The sequence below is a fragment of the Panicum virgatum genome, chromosome 3K (assembly GCF_016808335.1).
Source record: "Panicum virgatum strain AP13 chromosome 3K, P.virgatum_v5, whole genome shotgun sequence".
In the NCBI taxonomy this organism is placed as follows: Eukaryota; Viridiplantae; Streptophyta; class Magnoliopsida; order Poales; family Poaceae; genus Panicum; species Panicum virgatum.
This window is the reverse complement of record NC_053138.1, coordinates 3205807-3226264: the sequence shown is the minus strand read 5'-3', so window position 1 is coordinate 3226264 and position 20458 is coordinate 3205807. Positions and strand designations below refer to the sequence as shown.

Below are 20458 nucleotides of genomic sequence, written 5' to 3'. Positions count from 1 at the left end.
GCATGCAAGCAAGCCCAATCAATGGCTGGAACAGTTGGTTGCCAGCTTTCCATTTTTCCACAATTTGTTCTTCCTTTTTTTTATTGTGTATATAAAGCTTCTAGAATCTTTTTTTGTATGCTTGTGACCTTGGATAGAAAAATCGGCGACATTTATTATTGGCGATTGTTGATTCATTTGGAGTGTGAGAGGTGCTGGGTTGAATGTTCGTGCACACTTTTGGTGAAGTGACAAGTTGGAATGAGTTTGGTGGGAGCGAGGTTGTTATATACTATATATACTGCTCCATGCACACGTTGTGGGTGGATGACGAAGACATCTAAGGTCTTTCCTTAATTTCTTTTCGCGGGCCCCTGTCAATCTTCAATTTCCTATTCTAATTTCTTTTGAGTTCCATCATTGATGTAAAAATCAGTAGGGTTCTACCAATCTTTAGATGTAAAAATGGATGTGGTTCGCATACTATTTCTTTTCAATAAAGTTTACTCGGGTGCAGAGAGAGGGAGACAAATCAAATTAAGACGAAAAGGATTTTGGCCCACTTAATAACTGTCTTTATCTAGGTGATTACGTTCTGCATATACTCTATCCTCATTCGAGAGGGAAATGTCGTTAGTACGAAGCTTTGGTTTGACCTAAACAATCAAACTTAAAAAAAAATTGGCATAGTTTTCAAAGTGACATTATTGTGCAACCTGATCCTTCAAGTACATAGTATTTCTTCCACACATTTGGTTGAACTCCCTAGCCCCTGGTCATCTTTATAAGGTATTTCAGACAACAAAATACTGCCTACATGCAAGCCAAATCTGTTGTCTGTAATTAAACGTCTTTTAGATCTGACCAAAGGGAGTATCCTCATAACAACAATACACTCGATTTTATTCGAGGGGATCTATCTCTCCGCACTTTTTTGTCCAATTTAACTAAATTACCTCAGTCACAGAGGAGTTTTATTTCACCCAAATGGTTCGATTTTTCGTCTAGGTATAACTTTATTTAATTTGAAATATCGACCGACACTTCAACTTTTTAGTTTCGAGAAGCATGTTTATTAATACATGAAAAAGTGGACTTGTCCTTGCCTCCTTTTTTTTTGAGTTATGTCCTTGCCTCCTTGGTAAGAACAGATGGATATTTAAATGGTATATCCTCGGTAAGAACAGATGAATTGACGCCGATTAGATTACTGGATCAATATGGTTGGTAGTAGTACTAGTAGCACACAAGGCAGAACAACCTAGTCCCGGAAGATACCGTTGGAAACTCAGCAAGAAAGCAACCGCCTCCCTGATCCCTCCCCCCGCCAAAATCGCAACAAGAAAACCAGTAGCAGAGAGAGAGAGAGAGAGAGAGAGAGAGAGAGAGAGAGAGAGAGAGAGAGAGAGAGAGTCGGTCCAAGCCTTAATCCTTTCTCTCCTATGGCAATTCCCCATCATCTTCTATCCTTTTGTCCTCTGTCTTCCGATTAACTCTGAACCAAGAAACCAAATAACCAATCACCTTCAACTCGTCCTTGTTCTGGTCGTCGCTCTTCTTCTTCTTCCTCGCCGTTACCGGCGTATAAAAGCAACAACCCTTGGCCTATTCACACAACAGCTGGCCACAAGCAGTAGTCCCTTCCCACGCTTTGAGAGTGCCCTGCTGCGGCTGTCTGCCTGCCGCTCTCGTCGTCGTCGTCCTCCATGGGCCTCTTCAGCTCGCCAGCGAAGGTCTACAAGCCGGCCGCCGATGTCGACCTCGGCCCCGGCAGCGACGAGTTCTACATCAGCCCCAATGTCAAAGGTCTGCTCCCTTGTTGCTAGTTACCAATTCTGTGCTGAATTTTTGCGAGAATTCTGAATCCCTCTGGTCTGAATTCAGTTCTTGGAGTACATAAGAGCTCTGCTGGTCCTTGTTTTCAGATTTATTTATTTTTCTCTCTTGGTGTTTGATGTTTAGCTCCTCGAGTTGCTGGGCTCCTGGTGAAGATATTCGTGTGGATCCTGGAGATGCCGATCATCGGGCAGATTGTACTCTACATCCTGAAGAAGGACAATCTCATCAACAAGGTGAAGCTCATGCACCAGAGCCCCTACTCTGAAAATTCCACCTCCTTCTCCATATAATTTTTTTTCTCTCAATTCAAAAATCAAAATCTATTCTGATAATGTTTCAGTCAAACACATAGCAGTTTGACCAAAACGCTGTGTGGTGTTACGTTTCGAACTTCCCTTGGCTGCACTTTTGCTAGATCAGTCAGCAGCCGGTCAGAGGCTCAGAGCAAGAGAGTCTTTCAGAATTCACATTTCAGTCTCTGACATGTGAATCCAATGTTGGCAGCTGGTATCTGACGCCGACATCCCGGAGCCGCCGCTGTTCACGGCAACCCACAACTGGGAAGGTTCTATTCTGACTGACTGCTGCGCATAATTCTGTCTGGCGCCGCCATGTCCATGCCAAACTCTGAACCGACCAAACACACTGTTGTTTCTGCGCTGGGGGTGCAGACATTCCGGAGCAGAACGTGGTGCTGACCAAGCCCGACCTGTCGGCGGCCGAGCGGGTCCAGGAGGCCGTCGGCTGCCTCCCGGCGCGGCTGGAAGCCACGCTCGCCGGCGACGAGCCGTCGTTGGGCCTGAAGCGGTGGACGATCCGGGACTTCTACGACGCGTACAGCTCGGGGGAGACGACTCCTGTTCAGGCGAGTGACTCTCAGGTTGCATTGTTCTTTGATACGAGCAATGATCCACGCCGGGAATCCCTTGTTGGTTACTGAACATGATGATTGCAGTCAACGGCCTGTCCTGAACTATTTGAATTGCCGGTGCACGCGTGCAGGTGGCGACGAGGTTCCTGGCGGCGGTGAAGGAGAGCTCGGGGCCTGGCCTGAACATGGCCTTCTTCATCAGCTGCGCCCCCGAGGACGTGATGAGGCAGGCCGAGGAGTCCACCCTGAGATACCAGAGAGGTAATGAACATTTTTGTTGTTGTTGTTGGAGGAAGTTGCCATTCCTGCAGTTTCTCTCAGCCATCAAACACCTCAGCTCCTTTTCGGCGGATCTAAAGGTTGATGACGACCTCTCAGCTGTGACGCCTAGCTAGCTAGCTAGCCTACCAAACTATAGTTTTGTCTGCAGCCCCTTGCCAGCTGCAACTGCAACCAACCTTCATTTCCAGTAGCAGTAGTAGTCTGCAGGCGTAATGAGAAGGTGTCCATTTCGTCTCAATACGATGATGCGCAGCTGTTCTGCGTATTGGAGAAAAAAAATGAGAAGGTGTCCAAGAAAGAGGTTTCGTGACTCCCGAGTCCTCTGCACGGCAGCATGGGCATTTGAAAAGAGAAATGATTCAGGACTTGGACTCTTGGAGGAGAAGAACTGAAGCCTTTTGGTTGTGGTTACACGTTGCTGTCAAGACAAGAGTGAGACCCGGTCACAGGAGTGGCAGCAGCCAGTTTTTTTTCTCCTTCTTTTGGTTGAGCAATTGCAGCAGTCAGTTTGGCAGTTGTCACGTTCGTTCGTGTGAAGTTTTTTCTAAAAAAAAAAGACAAAATTGCAGCAGAGTGAACACTGAATTGGTAGGACAGGACAGAGGTATAAACAGACAAGACAGATGGTTGCCGCTGTTGGTGTCTGACATGGACACTGACAGGCGTAGTTACGGCTTGCTGTGCCCCAACTCCCTCCACCGGCATCTGCCGCTCTCATTCATTGCGCCGCCGCCGCCGCCGCCGCCCGGTTGGATGTCAGCCTGCAGGAACTGATGGTCTGAGGCTGGTGGTGCAGGTGCGCCGCTGTCGGCGCTTGACGGCGTGCTGGTGGCGGTCAAGGACGAGATCGACTGCGCGCCGTACCCGACGACGGGCGGGACGCGGTGGCTGGGCGCGGCACGGCGGTGCCAGGCGGACGCGGCGTGCGTGGCGCAGCTGCGGGCCTGCGGCGCCGTCCTCGCCGGCAAGGCCAACATGCACGAGCTCGGCGCCGGCACCAGCGGCATCAACCCGCACCACGGGTACGTATCGTATCGTATACCTGCCCACCCTGTACGTATGCGTACGTCCGTAGTCGTATACGGTATATACCCTATCTATACTACTGTCTGCCTCTGCAGGTCCACGAGGAACCCGTACAACGCCGGCAAGATTGCCGGCGGGTCCTCCAGCGGCTCCGCCGCCGTCGTCTGCGCCGGCCTCTGCCCCGTCGCCCTCGGCGTCGATGGTGGCGGTACGTGCGGCGGCCTCGATCTCCGGCGCAGATTTTTTTTTCTTCTTTCAACGTGCAGCGACGCTGAACGATGCCGCCATGCGTGTTTGTGCCGCAGGTTCTGTCCGGATGCCGGCGGCGCTGTGCGGCGTCGTGGGGTTCAAGCCCACCGCCGGCCGCCTCTCCAGCGCCGGGTATTGCCGGCGATGCGCCCCCCGTTCTGCTGCTGCCACCAAAGAGCTCTCTGCTTCCGTAATCCATGGCTGTGTCAGGTTTCTGAACACCATTGCTGCTGGCTGCAGGGTGCTTCCGCTCAACTGGACGGTCGGGATACCCGGGATCTTGGCGGGGACGGTGGAGGACGCCGTCATCGCGTCAGTCACCGTGCTCAGTTTCTTTTCGTTCGTCACCAACAGCATTGCGATTAACTGCAAACCGTGGCCTCAAATTTCAAATCTGAGAAATCTTTTCATGTTCTCTTTCTTTCAGATACTCGGCGATCGTCGATCAGTCCCAGCCATCCTATTTACGGGTAAACTCTACGTTTCTGAACTTTCTCTTTGCAGTACCCGATGAACCTGAATTACTGACAAGCTTTTTCATCCCCAGCCTGAACTGAATCTGCCTCAGCTCAAGTCCAGCCTGTCCATCAACAACATCAAACTAGCGAAATACGCAAAGGTCAGTTTCAGTATAATCGTTGCGATAATTCATCAAGCAAAGCGATCAGACAGACCTTAACATTTCGCTGAACCCGCGTGGTGGGAAAAACACAAACTTCTGCAGTGGTTCAACGACAGTGCCGAGGACATCAGGAGCTGCTGCGACAAGGCTCTCAAGACGCTGCAGGCGCACTACGGCTGGCAGGTGAGGGACATTCTGATGCGCCCTGCACTTGCAAACTTTTTATACCACACTGAAACAGAGACTGAATTCCGTTCGAATTTGCCAAAATTTGTTGTTGTGATACCGATTTTGTTTCCTACGCTCGTTACCACAACAAGACCGTGGATGTGACCATTCCTGAGATCGAGGAGATGCGGCTGGCGCACTACGTCACCATCGGGTCCGAGTGCACGACGTCGCTCGCCAAATACCTCGACAAGCTGTAAGCAAGTTTGAATTTGTCGATGCTATTTTGCAAATTTCATGCGAGCGAATGGCCAAATGGCAGCTGATGAACTGAAACCGTATACGTACGGCATCCTGTGAATTGTGGCAGGAAGAGGTCTGAGATCGGCTGGGACGCCAGGGTCGCGCTGAGCGTCTACGGTTCCTTCAGCAGCAGAGCCTACCTGAACTCGCAAAGACTTAGGTGAGTTCCTGACAAATAAAGATTCAGATAGAGTAGTACTCCATATTACATGACATGAATCTGAAAAAAAAAATTGATAGGAACCGGCAGATGTACTTCCACAAGGAGATCTTCAAGACCGCCGACGTGATCGTCTCACCGATGACCGGGTGAGTACCCTTCAGCACTACCGCCACCATTACTAATCCGATTAGCTTCACAATTAAGGTGAGTAACATCAAATGTGTAAGATGTAGCCTAGCTCTGATCCTTCGTCCTCCATTGTCATTGTCAGTGTGACCGCCTACACGCTGCAAGACGACGCGTTCGACACTGGGGAGCTGGACTACATAAACGGAGGTAATAAGAGACCAAGGATTCATCAGCAACATTTGCAGTGACCGACTCCAAATCCAGCACCATTTATGTGATCCTCTCCTAACTCGCCATGCTGTTTCAAACTTGAATCATCAAACAGCCGCGCTGGTCCGCTACTCCATCGCAGGGAACTTCCTGGGCCTGCCGGCCATCACCGTCAAGGTAATTAATGTTAATGGGAGGCATCTTCAGTTATCTGTCATTCCTTCTGCAGAAAGTAGACCTGCACAGTGAGTTACTTGAGAGAAAATTTGAACAACAACAATTGACTCGTGCGCACCATCTATCCGGTGGTGAATTCAATTCGTCAGGTCGGGTACGACAAGGGCGGGCTCCCCATCGGGCTCCAGTTCATCGGCCGGCCGTGGTCCGAGGCGACCCTGCTCCACATCGCGTTCGCGATGCAGGCAAGTGGACGATCTGTTCTGTTTCTGAACTTGCTGCTCAGACCTGAATCTCTGGCTGCTGTCTGTACAACTGAAACCTGACGGGCTGCACGCGACTGTGCAGGAGGCCTGCGCCAAGTGCTACAAGAAGCCGGTGGTGTTCTACGATCTCCTCAAGAAGGAGTGACGGCGACCGACGAGCGCAGAGAGGATCTCCAGCTCCGCCCGTTTTGATCCTGCTTGTGTCCCTTGTAGAGCCTTCGCCTGGATCATGGATGGATGCCTTCAATTGGAGTGGTAAACAGGGAGCCGGCGCGACTGTGCATCCAATCCAGGCGGAGGATTGTACTGCGAGATTGTTCTTGTTTAGCGTAGAGAATGTTTTTGTCCGGGGCGAAGCTAGAGCGAAACCGAGGGGGTGTGCCACTTTACCACAAAATTCGAAGATCTCTATATTTTAGCAAAGTCAGTCATCGCGATGACTAGTAAATGGTCGTATAGATATTATGGATTATTTTTTTGCCGGGAATTTTGTCTTAGAGTTTCAAATTTCAGTCAATACTTTAGCCCAATTTTAGAACAATCGATCAAAATTTTTCATGCTTTATTTGTAATTTCACTAGAATTCCGCTAATGGAAACCATAAGCATTGTGTGGAGTTGTATGGCATTCTTGGTGTTCTTTACTATTTTTTAATTTAATGATGTAGAAAAAATATAGTAATCTTAAAATCTAGAATGAAAAAACATTAAACATGTACTCCTTACAAATTTGAATGGTTTGTTTGAAACAAATCATACTCCTTCCGTTTCCTTTTGGTAGTCATATTTAAAAATATATAATTTATAATTGGTAGTAGAGTGTATTTCGTATGGGACTATGTTTCGCAGGCTATGTAAATTCCCCAGCACCGTGTTTCATCTATCGAAAAGAATGGGGGAGTAACTAGCATTAAATATTATGATAAAGAAGTTGATGCTTTTTTTGTCTAGCGTGGTTGACCGAAATAGGCACGTATCTCCTACGTCTTGAAATGTAAGGCTTTGAATGATTTAAAATTTATATTTAAATATAAGGCATTCTAGGGTTTTTTGGACAAAAAGGTATGATAACCTCTTTGAGTTTGGTACCAATTTTGTAAGAAATCAATTGCGGTGGGTGGGGGAGTAAAAAATGGCATGCTAATCTCCTTAGTTTTGGTGCAGAAATTGAATAGCCAGTCCAAAATTAAGCAATTGATTAAATGAATAGTGTATTAATCAGAGTACATGTGTCTTTTCTCTACCTCTATAATCTATCTACAAAGATTTATGATGGCTTATATTTTAGGATGAAGGGAGTAAGCTGCGGAGGGTACCAGGTGACGTTCAACTATGTAGATGCTAGATGAATGGCTGGATGCCTAACCTCGTTGTGTCATGTGTTCAAATTAATACGCGCTGATGAAACACTAGCTGATTTAATGTGCGCCAATGACAAACTAGCTATTGTGATGCTTTAATTGGATTTGCCATGTCTTGGCGGCACGTGTGGGTGCAGGGTATTGCCCAAGCGGGTGCATACATGGTAATCTTTTGATTGTTAGCACTGATTTTCAGTTTTGTCGTGGGTGCATCGGCACCCACTGCTGCCTTCGTAGCTTCGCCCCTGTTTTTTGTGTTATATACGGGTGTGTCTCATGCAAGAGGATATTTTTCATGTTTCTTCCATCTGTTGCCATTTCGCCGGTATTCTGGGGAAACAGAGGGGATCAGCAGATGCGACCATGCGATGGTGCTTCACTGCTTCTTGGTTTGTCTCATCAGGAATAACACAGAAGAAAAGAAAAATGGAGGATGAGGCTGCATGTGCAGGCTCTGACGTGCGGGCCCCGTGAGGACGTCGCCACCAATCGTGTCGTTCTTGACTTCTTGTTCATCTCAGCGCCTTGAGCGCGCGGTACACGTGAGCGCAGGCGGCGAGCCAGATACGTGGCGACCAGTACCTCCAACTATTATTCAGCATGTGGACGGTGCTACCCCTACGGCCGTTAGAGATTTTAGAGGTTGTAAAAGCCACGTAGAGGTTGCAAGCATTTGCAGTATACGTAGCATTAGAAATTTAGAACCTTGTTTCAACTAATATTGGGTCGTGCGCTAATAAAGTAGTCAAAGTTGCGTTCTAGATGCAATTTTTGTAAAAATGTGTAGATTTTCCAATAAAAAATTAGTGACTATCACAAAGATCACAAGTAAACATAAGAGATGTTGGAGCTGCCACTAAGATTTGCATGACATGGTTCTAGTAGGTTATTATCTTTTTTTTATAAATCAATGTGATATGAAAATAGTTGCAATCGGGTGCTTTTTACAAACACGATAGAACAACCATCATACTCAAAATAACGTAACGTGGGTTTTAAAATATTTGGCTGAATTCATCAAAATAAAAAACCAAGTTAGCGAACGAGCGTGTAGCTCGGTGGTAGCGCTGGCAGCGGCCAGCCTGCCCACCCGCGTTCGATCCCCGGCTGGGACGACGTGCGGTGTCGCACCTGGGATTAATTCCCCTGAGAGGACCGGGCACTGTGTAGGTAGAGTGTGTGTGGGGTTGCGTGAGTGCGTGTGTGTGCCGCGGTAGACGTGTTCCGAGACTTCTCGGCAGTCTCATCTGTGTCTGAGCGTGCGGTCAACACAGATGCCTATACAAGTCTTACATGATGGGCCAGTGCTCCTGGCAATTTTCAAAAAAAAATTTAAACCAAAATTACCTCATTCGTATGTACCCAGCTCGAGACGGACGGTCCTCTGCCCCTCTCCGGTCGCTGGGGCAAAACCGTCCACATCATAAATCTCCCCATCCCCACCTCGCAGCGCCGTGCCTCCCTCTCGTCTTCTTCCCCACCCCACCCCACCCCCGAGCTCGGCGGAAGCCCAAATCCCAAGCAGAGGAGCAAAATCTCGAGAGCTCGTGCCGGCGACGACCACGAGAAGGAGGCCGCGGCACGAGAGCTCCCCAGGCCCCAGGCCTCTGTTTCTCTTCGCAGCTCCAGCGGCAGCGGCAGCAGAAGCATTAGCAAGAGGAAGATGTCGTCGGCGTTCAGCGGCGATGAGACCGCCCCCTTCTTCGGCTTCCTAGGCGCCGCCGCCGCGCTCATCTTCTCATGTACGTACCTCCCCCCCCCTGATCCCCCGCTCTGTTCTACTTTCTGTTCCGGTTTCTCGAATTCGGGTGGGGAAAAGGTTGGAGCATGCGCGAGAAGCATTCTCCGAATCTCCGATCCATTCGGGGTATTGAGGTGTCTGCTTCCTGGTGCACTGTTCGTTCGATCCAGGACGCTTTGATGCTTTCGTTTTGCTCCGATCTGCCGCGATTCATAGGCTTCATTGCTCCACGGGGCTCAGATTAGATTGACAATGCCATGCTGAACGCATGCCTGCGAATTGGGTTTTTCATCTGTTTTTTGAGAAACAAGGGGCAGTAAAACAGAGAGAATTTCAGGTGGATCCATCTGTGTGTCTGGGACAGTGCGAGGGCGAAATTCCTGAGGTTGAATGACGAGAATGACTCTCTCTCTCTCTCTCTCTCTCTCTCTCTCTCTCTCTCTCTCTCTCTCTCTCTCTCTCTCTCTCTCTCTCTCTCTGCCTTGCAGGCATGGGGGCGGCGTACGGGACAGCCAAGAGTGGCGTAGGCGTGGCGTCCATGGGTGTCATGCGCCCTGAGCTCGTCATGAAGTCCATCGTGCCCGTGGTCATGGCTGGTGTGCTCGGTATCTACGGCCTCATCATTGCTGTCATCATCAGTACTGGGATCAACCCCAAGGCCAAGCCATACTACCTCTTCGACGGCTACGCCCACCTGTCGTCTGGCCTTGCCTGTGGTCTTGCTGGGCTTGCCGCCGGCATGGCCATTGGCATTGTCGGTGATGCTGGTGTCAGGTAAAGACCCTTTGCTTGCTCTATCTTACCTGTTATGCGATGCACACGCTTGATGGTTTAGCAGCTAATTTGTTGGTTAATGAAGTAGTTATGGTAGCCACTTCTAAAATTGCATGTTGTCAATACCTGTATGTAGACAGTCACTTCAAATAAATGGCAGTCGCAACATTGAGTCATTGATTGACATAAACCAGCTCTCATCATACTATTCTTGACTGTTCTCTACTAATGTCATGACTATTATAGGAATTAAATTAGGAAGCTTCTCTAATTATGTGGTAAAATGATAGTGATTTGCCTCAATATGTTTATTTTTAACTCGTTTGGTGATTTGCCTCAATATGTTTATTTATAACTCACTCCGGATGAGCTTAAGGGCACCATGTTCCTGTTTTTCCTTGTTTATTTTTCATAAATCATAATGGTGCTCATGTCACACTATCATATTGTTTATCTTAGGAAATTATCCTGATCCTTTAAAGACTGATAATGGTGCCATTTCTTGTTCAAGACATTGATTCCATTTCTTGCAGCACTTGCTATATCTGGGAATGTAGCTTGTAGTGAGAACATATTTATCTTGTAGTGAGAACATAGCTTGCTATACCTGTCAACTTACAAACATATGATAGTGGAGCAGGGAGGGGGGATATCATTTGCTGATCTCTGTTATGGTTTCAGCATTATGCTCTGTTTGCTTTGGGCCTTGGTAGTTGCCTAGTCAGTAGGATCATTTCTTTGCGCATTGTTTCATTTCTAAATGTGCCTATGTTATTCCTGTGAGCAAATTAAACCCTATTCTAAGTCATGAACCCAATAGAAGGCTGGTTGCTTTTCATAGCTTATATGCAGATCTAGTGCTGTGGAAGCAATTTCTGAAATTTGGGAGTAATTATATAGCTATGTATGGTAGAAACTTGTTTCTTGTAGTGTGTAAAGATTATATGTTAAGTGTTAGTGTTTATTTTAAAACTTAAAGCTTCAAGTGCTTATCTGTGTCAAAATGGTGTTTTCATTTTTAGTACAGTAATGTGGTGTGCAAGTAATGTTGATAGCTATTTCCGGATTAAAACATTTATCATTGTAGAATGTAGTTTTCTTTTCACATCTACTTTTTCTGAAGTCATTTCAGGGTTTCAGACATGTTCCATTATCTGTGCTGCATTGAAATTGAAGTATCTCACACAAATTTCTAATCTTTACGGATTTCCATCCCCACAGGGCCAACGCTCAGCAACCTAAGCTGTTCGTGGGCATGATCCTCATCCTCATTTTCGCCGAAGCGCTTGCCCTCTATGGTCTCATTGTCGGCATCATCCTCTCATCCCGCGCCGGCCAGTCCCGTGCAGACTAGGCGCGTTCCAGATGTCGATACCATGTCTGGCCGTGGAAGATCCATTATCTGTAGAGGGTTAATTTTCATTCTGTCTAGTATTCTGTTTGGGTCTGAGGAAAAAAAAAACATGTGCATCCTAGGGAGGACTTCCCCTTGTGGTGCCGGTGCCATTCTTTCGCTGTCTGTGGTGGTGGTGGTGGTGGGCTGTGGTCGATGCTTAGTATTTATGCACAGTTTTTTTGGTTGGGTTATGGCTGGACGGCGTTGTAATCTGGTGAATAAGAATAAGCAAGGACATGCAATATAATGCGACGAGTGTCGAGGACACCTTTTGTTCATCTGTTTCGTTCTTGTGATGGTGATGTTATGACTAGCGTTGGGGCAAATTATGCATCCGTGCGTGGCACTAAACCCGCTTTACTGTTAGATCTTTGGCAGGGGTTTTGTGGTCTGGTAGAAACTTACTTTTGTAGGGTAAGCTTAAGAGCACATGTACGAACAGTGTGGATGATTTGCCAGTTTGCTGACTAGTATTGCATTGTTCCCAACAGACAACGGGCATGCATGAAGCCTAGAATTAAGTTTATTTGTAAAACCTCTTTAGGAATGAGTGTAATTTTTCGTGACGATAATTAATTGATGATTGGCTATAGTAATGCTACACCAACTATCCTCTAATCACGCCATGGAAAAAAATAACGCGCTATTTTCGCGCTATAGCGGGATGAAGTAAGTGCCGTGATGCTATTGCTAATTTTCATGCTATTGGCGCTATTGCACGCTATTGCGCCGCTAAACTCGAATAGTGACATAGCGCCGCTAATTTCCCGCTATTGCTACCAGGCCTAAAATAGCATGCGCGACCCGTTACTTCATCGATTATGTTGGCTGTTATTATGTTGGAAACTCATGGATTATGTTGAAAATTCATGGATTATGTTAGATGTTATTATGTTATCAACTTATCATAGATTTTTATTTTTTCCTGTCACTTGTAAACAAATAGCGCGCTCCGCTTAGCTGCGGCCATAGGGCCGCTATAGCGCCAATAGCGGCCAGAAAAAGCCAAACGCTAGTTTCAATAGCCCGCAATTTTTTTCCATGAATCACGTGATCAAAGGCCCGATTCATCAGATTTCCTAGCGCAGGGGTTATTAGTTTTGGAAACTGAATTTATTTAATAATATCTCTAATTAATAGTTAAAGTTGTGAACAGTTTTATTTATATAGAACTTGCTAACCAAACGGGGCCCATGTATCGTATCGGTCATCATTGCAACTTCGTTTGGGCCGGTTACGCCGTGGAAATTGAAGGTGGCCCGTCCGCCCAGAGAAACCGGAGGCGTGGAACTGGGCCGGCGGCCCATGCTAAACAACACAAGCAAGCAACTGCGCTCTCTCCGTAGAGGATTCGGCGGCCTCGTGGGGCGCGCAGCCCTTTTGCGTCACCCCGCGGAATGCATGGCCAGCGTTGTCCCGTCGTCGAAACGTAAGCAAGCCGTTTAACCGGGCGCGGTTGGTGGGGAGGGGAAAATTTTCACATTGTTTGGTTGTGGGAGGGGAAAAATTTCCCGGTAATCCAACCCATATGTTTGGTTGCAACAGTGTGAAATTTGGGCCCAGGTGATGGGGCCATAGCGTGGGGCCCACGGCCGACCGCGTTAGGCGCACCCGTGCGAACCCCCCGCGCAAGATGCACCACCCTCACCCACGCACGCCCTATCGGCCCGCCCCCCCGACCCCCAGCGCCGCCGCAGCAATCCGCCGCCGCCGGCCGTCGGAGCCCCCTCCATTGCATGGATCCGCGGCCCTCCACCGACGACACAACAGATTTGGGGGACTCAACCGTTCTCCCGGCGTCGAACTTGCCCGGGCGGCGCCTCAAGTTCGGGGCCGGACCGGCGGCCGCCGGCCCGTGTACGACCCCCACACCGCGGCGTCCGTCGAATCCGCCGCCGACCGCCCCCCAATCGTCGTCCTTCCCGGCCGCGGCACCGTCCCCTCGCGTGGAAGACCTCCGCCGCCCAAGGTCCGTGCCCCCATTTTCAGCCGCCGCCGCCTGCCTTGACCCGGTGCGCCGCCCGGCCTCCTGCCTTCCCCCACTACACCACGCCTGCCTTCTGCGGGATCCGGCGTCCCGCCATGCATCCCTCCCTCGTTGCGGCCGCACTCGTTTCCCGTCCGCCGTCCTTCCTTGCTGCCACCGCCGTCCGCAGACATCCGCCCCGCCGCCCCGTTTCCTGCTCTCCCCCGGGGCCCTTCCCATCCTTGTGCGCCACCCAGTAGGCCCCCCACGCCGGCCTTCAATCTTTTGCGCCGCACCCCCTCCATTCCTGCTTTCGTTCCACTGCTCCTCCCCCTTGGCACCCAGTTAGTCTTCAGTAAATTACTACTTCAAATTGCTAGCTGTGTACTGTAAATTCAGAATGGCTACGGCAGTAGTTGTCTCCTTCCTATCGTTAGAGTACTTGATTATGGTTCAGATGTACTCAGAGAATGTAGCTGTACGCTAATGCGTTAAACATGGAGGTTACTACCTCCATTTTGTTTTGAGCATATACAATCTCCAATGCGCACCCTTTCACCTTTATTTTTTATACTTAAATGTTTGGCATAGCATGTAAGAACTTTGAAGAATCTAAATGCAGCAAATCTTTATTTCAGATGTGCTATTCTCTTTTGCTGTTAGTGCTTCACTAACTGATTGGACTTATATTTTGCTTATCCCTTTCAATAAACAGCAAGGAATGTTGTGTGCCTAGTTCAAAAAACATACAACACTTTGACATCAACAATCATGTTTTTTTCTTGTTTTATGCTTGAACATTGAACTTGTCACTTCTTGAATCATTTGTTGCATGCCTGATGACTTGTCACTTCTTGAATCATTTGTGGCCGTAGAACGAGACCCGTAGAGCCAACTGGAATGATTCTCGAACGGAAGCGTTGTGTGAACTATGGCTGGAACAAATGCAGCAAGGAAACTGTCAAGAGGGTAAAATGTCTCGTTTAGGGTGGAGGAACCTGGTTAAGGCTTTCAAAGAAAGAATAGGGTGGAACCATGATAAGAATCAATTGCTTGCTAGGTACCGGCAGCTAAAAATCTTCCATACTTGTTTGACTGAATTGAAAAGCAGCACAGGGGGTGGCCGAGCAGGGGGCAGCTACAAGGCCCGCAAAGATGTTTGGGATCACTACACTAAAGTAAGCATTCTTGCACAGTACCTCCGTTTTCTATGCTTGACGTCTTTGGTACTACATGTCATGCCATTGAAGCTAATTGGTGTCTATATTACTTCGACAGAAGCTGAAGGAGGTGGAGCGCTTGAAGTTCGAGGAGCCAAGTTGGGCTTCTTTGCTGCCCGCCATGTTCAAGGACGTTGCCATTGAGTGGGGTTCCATGCTTGGAACAGCGGCCGCACGGAGCACAGCAGAGAGGGATTCCGAGGACACCCCTGTTCAGGATAGCACCTCTCTACCAACATCAGGTAGCCGTAAGAGGGGAAGCAGTGACGCAACCAAATCGACTGCTGACAGCCCTTCCAAGAAGGAGCAACCAGCAATGTCCCCATCAAGCAGCAGTCGGTCCAAAAAAATAAAAAACGGTGCTACAAAAACTTTTAGGCAAGCTGAAAGCAAATGATGGCGAAACTGTAAAGGCGATCACCCAGCTTAATGACAAGCAGCATCAGCGGATCCAAGAGCAACGCGAGTCATATATGCGTTGCTTGCAGTTGGCAGTTGATTGTGGGATCGATGATGCGAGCGAGGAGTACTTTTTTCTTCATGACCATTTCAAGGACGAGCGAGAACGAGACGCGTACTTGTCCCTGAAAACACGGGAAGCTAGGCGGATTTGGATCCAGAGAGCATTCGAGAGGCGGCGTTGATGGAGTGGTTACCATTACCGTGGACGTTCTGTTAGGTCATACTGCAGTAGTGATGTGTTGTCGTGCTGTATGGGTGTATGTTGTCCTAGGAACTATTTAATTAAGGGTGTGTAATTTGCTAGAACCACTGTACTTTGCTGTTTAATTGTATTCGTACTATGTATCGGGGAGTGCATGCATGAGTAATTTCTGTACTATGTTCTGGTAGTACGTATGGCCTGTTATATCATAATTTAGTCGGAATTCCTTTACACATGATGCCCTGTTTAGTTTCTTATCCCATACTACATTTACTAACTAAGTTGTATGTCTTTGCAATGCAGGGTTCCAGTCGAGGTGACAACGCAGAAATTTTTGGAATGGGTCCTTCCGTGGCAGCAGAGGATGGCATCGACGGGGACACCTCAGGATCCGATTTGGAGGGCATCGATTTTGAAGGAGACTCGAGTTCGGTGAGTGAAGATAACTCAAGTGATGAGGCAGATGAGGAGCGGTACAAGGAGCTAGAGGACATTAAGAAATGCAAATAGTTGCTACAACATGTTTAGGATGCAGCCGCATGTGTGGGAGATGCTACATGAACAGTTGGTTGGCAGATATGGTTTGAAGTCTACTAAGAGGATGTCATCTAGAGAGGCTTTAGGATTGTTCCTTTACATGGTTGGACCCCCACAACCTGTTAGGCAGGCTGAAAATAGATTTGAGAGGTCCATGGAGACTGTTGGCCGCAAATTCCACCATGTCTTATCTTGTGTCCTGAAGCTAGCCATAGATATAATTCGCCCCAAGGACTCCACTTTCAGTTCTGTCCACAACAAGGTAGCGAAGCATAGGTCTGCTCCTGCCTTCAACAATGCAATAGGGGCAATAGATGGAACACATGTCAAAACTATCATACCTTTCAGTAAGGTTGGCCAATATATCGATAGGCGAAATGAAAAAACTCAGAATGTACTGGCCATATGTGACTTTGATCGTCGCTTCACATTTGTTGCTGCAGGGATTCCTGGATCAGCACATGATTGGACAGTGCTGCAAGAAGCCATTCACAAATATGGCACAAAATTTCCCCATCCACCCGCAGGTAAATTGTTTGCAAGTAAGCATTGTTGTATGTTGCAATGAATATGTAAACCATGTTGGTTGATTGTTGCGTTGTCAATGTAGGAAAGTTTTATCTGGTTGATGCGGGGTACCCCAACAGGCCGGGATATCTAGCACCTTACAGGGGGTGAAGTACCATCAGCGGGCATGGAGAAAGGGATCAGGACCTTCGGGTACACAAGAGGTATATAACAAAGCGCATTCTTCACTTAGGTCGGTCATAGAGCAGTCATTCGGGATCCTGAAGATGAAGTGGAGAATTCTGTACTACGGCATCCCTAAATATTCTGAGCGTACACAAGCAGAAATCATTCTAGCATGTTGTGGCCTACATAATTTTATTTTGGAAAATGATGATGACGATGTGGACTTTAATATGGCTATGGCATTAGGCGGGTTGAGAATGCTCGAAGAAGATGAGGATGAGGCGGACACGCGTGAGGCCGATGAAGTTGAAGACGATGTGAACATGAATGCGGTCCGTGATGAAATTGCATATGCATGTTTTATGGCACAAAGGCGCCGGTGAGAATCCTATAAATTATGCCATATGTGACATATGTTGGGCCTGTAATAAGTTTGTATCGTCGTTAGTATTTGTTTGTGGGACATTGTTTTGCCATGTAAACTTTTAGACAGTGTGTGAATTGTGGCGTCATAGTTGGTTGCCCAATATTTGTGTTCGCGGTCCATATTTGTGTTGCAAAGGAAACGAATTCTATATATTATGTTTGGCTGTTTGTGTACCTATGTGTGTGCACTTAACAATTTCAGAATTTTGGGGACACATAGCTGTGTGCATGTAGCAATTGTATTAGTTTTCATATGTTTGGTTAGGTTTGATTGTGCCAAACATATAGAAACTTTTCACGAAATTTTTTGCCCTCCAAACCAAACAGGGCCAAGTAACGGATGCGTATTCATCAGTCTCTAGCGCCAGGCTTTCCATCTCCAGTGCAGCGCCGGCGGCCAGGCGTGACCGCTAATTAGATGTGTTAAATAAAATTAGTTTATAAAATTAATTTCAAAACCTCTGCCCTAGGAATTTGACGATTCCACTCATCCTTTTTTCTGCCTCTACAGGGAAGACGGCCGACAATTCAAGATCATCATGCCCATCTTTGGTCTCGTCGAGGGGATCACATGTCATGTCTACAGGTAGTTCGTGAGCAATGCCTTTTTGTAATATGTGATATGCTTCAGCTGCCTCTCCTCCACCCTCCTCTCTCAAAATTTGTATGTCCTCTTAAAAGAACATAGATCCCGAGACTTGATTTGTAGCCATCGGTTCAGGCATATAATGAACTTGAAGATTTGTCGGTTTACTTGCGCTTTGCTAATTACACATGCGTGTTTGCAGATGGTCGGTTTGCGCCCGTTGCTGGTTGTTGATTTGCGTTCATGGCATTTGTATACGTCCGGTTTTCAATCTATAGTCGAGCGAGATTGTATTTTGTCGTAATCCCTTCAATTTATTCCTAAATGAAGAATTAGCTCGTCGGTTTGCGCTCTTTATCTTCCCTCTAGAAATCGGTCTGTGCGCTGCTGTCGTAATGAAATTATCGGCTTGCGCTGCTGCCTTGCGCGCCAAGCTTGAAAAAAATCGGATCGCAATAACGGTAATAATGATTGGTTACCACAATTCAAGCCCTCATGGAGCACAACCTCGGTTTATTAGGTCTACATTTTAATGGTGAAGGGCTTGGTACCAATAATCTGCCATTGTTTTCTCGTCGTGGTACACGGTGGTCTGCTGTCGATGGATGATGGCTTGATGCTTAAATTTTTTTGTTGGGTGTCAAGCTGCTGGGAGGTTATGAAACCTGGTGAATATATAGGCGATCGAGAGCATGCGATATGCAATGGGAGCTCATCAACACTCCTGTTTGCATTATGACATTATCAGCATCTTGTTTTCCTGTTCGTCCTGCTTCGTGATCTATGGATTCGTTCTCCCGTGTCTCGTGTAAAGGTTTGAAATTGTTTTTTTATGGGCTGCTCAAGAATTGACAAGCAACTAAACGTACGTAGTAGCAGCTGGTGTTATATGAAATGAACATGGCAAGAGGCCGGGCTGCTCAGTCTAGGCAGGTAGTGACACGTTTTTCACCCTGCAATGCAACGCAGAATTTTGTAGCCAATCATCTCTGTTTGCAGGGCTGACATATATAAACGAATGTATACACATCCTATATTTATCTTAAGCGTTGGTACCTAGATTCTACAAGAAATTTTTAAAGACCAAACAAAATGCATAGCTAATAAAGTTCTCTATAAATAAAGACCAACACAGATACAGAAATCCGAATTTGTTACGACCAACCAAACAGGTAGAGAGAGCAAGATTATTCCACAAGTCCTCGAATGGTAATCATAGCCTAATTCAAACAAACGGAAGTTTTTATTTTTAAGAATCAAAAAGCAACCCACAGATCGAAAGTAGCAGATAAGTTATATATTATTGGGAAATAGGTAAACGATAAACCTATAGTACGTCGATCTAGAAGGGTTCTTCTTCTTCCTCGTCGACGATCATCGGCGCCGCTGGTCCCTCGAGCAGAAACGGGTCCAGCTGCAGCGAGCCCGGCTTGTCCGTCGGGTTGGCAGCTGCATCGCCGGAGTCGTCGTCAATGTCGCCGACGCGCAGATCGCTGGCGAGGTACTCCCCGGGGCGCGGCAGCAGCATCAGGTCCACGCTCTGGCTGTCGTCCACCGGTTGCGACAGCGCTGCCGGTGGTGGAGGCTGCTGCTTGTTCTTCAGCTGCCGGCGGTACTCCGGCAGTAGCCGCCCCTGGCTGTACCGCACGCCGCACGCGTTGCACAGCCATTTCGGCGTCGACGACGACGCGCAGTGGTCGCACAGCTTGTCCGGCGACGTCTTCTTCTTGGCCGGCTCCTCCTCCTCCTCCTCCTCCTCCTTCGAGGGTTGTTTCTCGGAGTCGGGGTCCGTCCTTGCCGTCCGTAGCGACGGCAAGGACTCCGTCGCCGGAGGCGGAGACGTCACGCGGTCGGGAGCGGGAGCGGGAGCTAAGCCTTTCTCACAGATCTGGCCGTCCGGTGGGGACTCCAGGTCGGGGATCGGCTGGCCCACCTGCGGCGGCGGCTGATGGTCGGAGACGACGGTCCTCGCCGTCGCGCGCCAGGGGCGTCGCCGCTGCCCCCACCGCTCCCCGGCTGCCCTGCACCGGATCCCGCAACCGTTGCAGAGCGTCCCCGGCCCCGTCGGCCCGGCCCTCCACTGCGGCGTCTCGGTCGCGCCGCAGTCCACGCACCTCCCCGCCCTCGCCGCCTTCCTCGCCACGGGCTCCTTGGCCGCCGGCGGTGGGGGCACGGGCACGGGCACGGGGCGCCTGAACTCCCGCCACCAGCGGGACGAGGCTGGGCCACGACGGCTGCGCTTCCTGCGCGGAACGGCGGCCAGGAGCAATGTCCACGCCGAGTCGTCGTAGGCGAGGCGCCGCCCCTCCCGCTCCCTCTCCCTCTCCGCGGCGCCGGAGCCGGCCATGTCGCGGGCCGCCGCCCTGCTGGGCACCGCAGATCCCGGCGGATGCAGCTGCTGTTCGTCGGAGACCGGCGTCTCCTGCTCGCTCCGCGACAAGGAGGTAGGGCAGGGGGAGCACGTCATGGCTCGGGGGGTGGAGTGGCTCCTCGCTCGCTCGAAACAGAAGGAGGCGGCGTTGTCTTGCTAGAAATACTGGGCGACGGACCGACGGTGGTTGGTGGGATTTTTTTTTTTGGGGGCAGGGTTTAACTTCACCGGCTCATCGCCAGCCTAATACTCTACTCCAGCCAATTTCTGTTACAGGCAAAATAAAATCTACTAGGCGATACAAATTTAATTACAGATCGATCCCTATATATGCTATCAGAGATCAGGTCCTTGCAAATCTTTTCGAAAGTTTGCAGAGATGTTTTATCGAAGAAAGATGAGGCATTTCGATAGTAGAGTTTAATTTACACGTTATATAT

The 20458-nt window shown here is 48.5% G+C and overlaps 2 protein-coding genes, 1 long non-coding RNA gene and 1 pseudogene across 3 annotated transcripts; 3 read left to right on the top strand and 1 right to left on the bottom strand.

Moving 5' to 3' along the window:
- The first annotated feature begins 1338 nt into the window (after window positions 1-1338).
- On the top strand, window positions 1339-6911 carry LOC120696823 (fatty acid amide hydrolase-like). The gene is made up of 19 exons (XM_039979839.1): window positions 1339-1785; window positions 1942-2051; window positions 2323-2383; window positions 2490-2683; window positions 2821-2950; window positions 3768-3993; window positions 4093-4205; window positions 4303-4378; window positions 4487-4558; window positions 4674-4716; window positions 4794-4865; window positions 4971-5051; window positions 5189-5292; window positions 5407-5499; window positions 5580-5648; window positions 5774-5838; window positions 5957-6018; window positions 6168-6263; window positions 6367-6911. The coding sequence occupies exons 1-19, from the start codon at window positions 1686-1688 to the stop codon at window positions 6427-6429; spliced, it is 1830 nt and encodes a 609-aa protein (XP_039835773.1). The 5' UTR covers window positions 1339-1685; the 3' UTR covers window positions 6430-6911.
- A 2186-nt stretch (window positions 6912-9097) lies between these two features.
- On the top strand, window positions 9098-11834 carry LOC120696821 (V-type proton ATPase 16 kDa proteolipid subunit). Its single transcript, XM_039979830.1, has 3 exons — window positions 9098-9386; window positions 9874-10159; window positions 11381-11834. The coding sequence occupies exons 1-3, from the start codon at window positions 9308-9310 to the stop codon at window positions 11511-11513; spliced, it is 498 nt and encodes a 165-aa protein (XP_039835764.1). The 5' UTR covers window positions 9098-9307; the 3' UTR covers window positions 11514-11834.
- Window positions 11835-16305: 4471 nt separating this feature from the next.
- LOC120700589 lies at window positions 16306-17235 on the top strand. The gene is made up of 2 exons (XR_005685933.1): window positions 16306-16469; window positions 16553-17235. It is a non-coding gene; the product is annotated as an uncharacterized LOC120700589 (long non-coding RNA).
- Window positions 17236-18567: 1332 nt separating this feature from the next.
- LOC120700356 lies at window positions 18568-20114 on the bottom strand (annotated as a pseudogene).
- Between the last annotated feature and the right edge of the window lie 344 nt (window positions 20115-20458).

Bases quoted from the DNA above. Each gene is read 5' to 3' on its own strand.
- LOC120696823 (XM_039979839.1), top strand. From the start codon at position 1,686: ATGGGCCTCTTCAGCTCGCCAGCGAAGGTCTACAAGCCGGCCGCCGAT. The intron at 2,684-2,820 runs GCGAGTGACTCT...GCACGCGTGCAG, and splicing joins GGGAGACGACTCCTGTTCAG to GTGGCGACGAGGTTCCTGGC. The intron at 2,951-3,767 runs GTAATGAACATT...CTGGTGGTGCAG, and splicing joins CACCCTGAGATACCAGAGAG to GTGCGCCGCTGTCGGCGCTT.
- LOC120696821 (XM_039979830.1), top strand. From the start codon at position 9,308: ATGTCGTCGGCGTTCAGCGGCGATGAGACCGCCCCCTTCTTCGGCTTC. The intron at 9,387-9,873 runs GTACGTACCTCC...TCTGCCTTGCAG, and splicing joins CGCCGCGCTCATCTTCTCAT to GCATGGGGGCGGCGTACGGG. The intron at 10,160-11,380 runs GTAAAGACCCTT...CCATCCCCACAG, and splicing joins GTCGGTGATGCTGGTGTCAG to GGCCAACGCTCAGCAACCTA.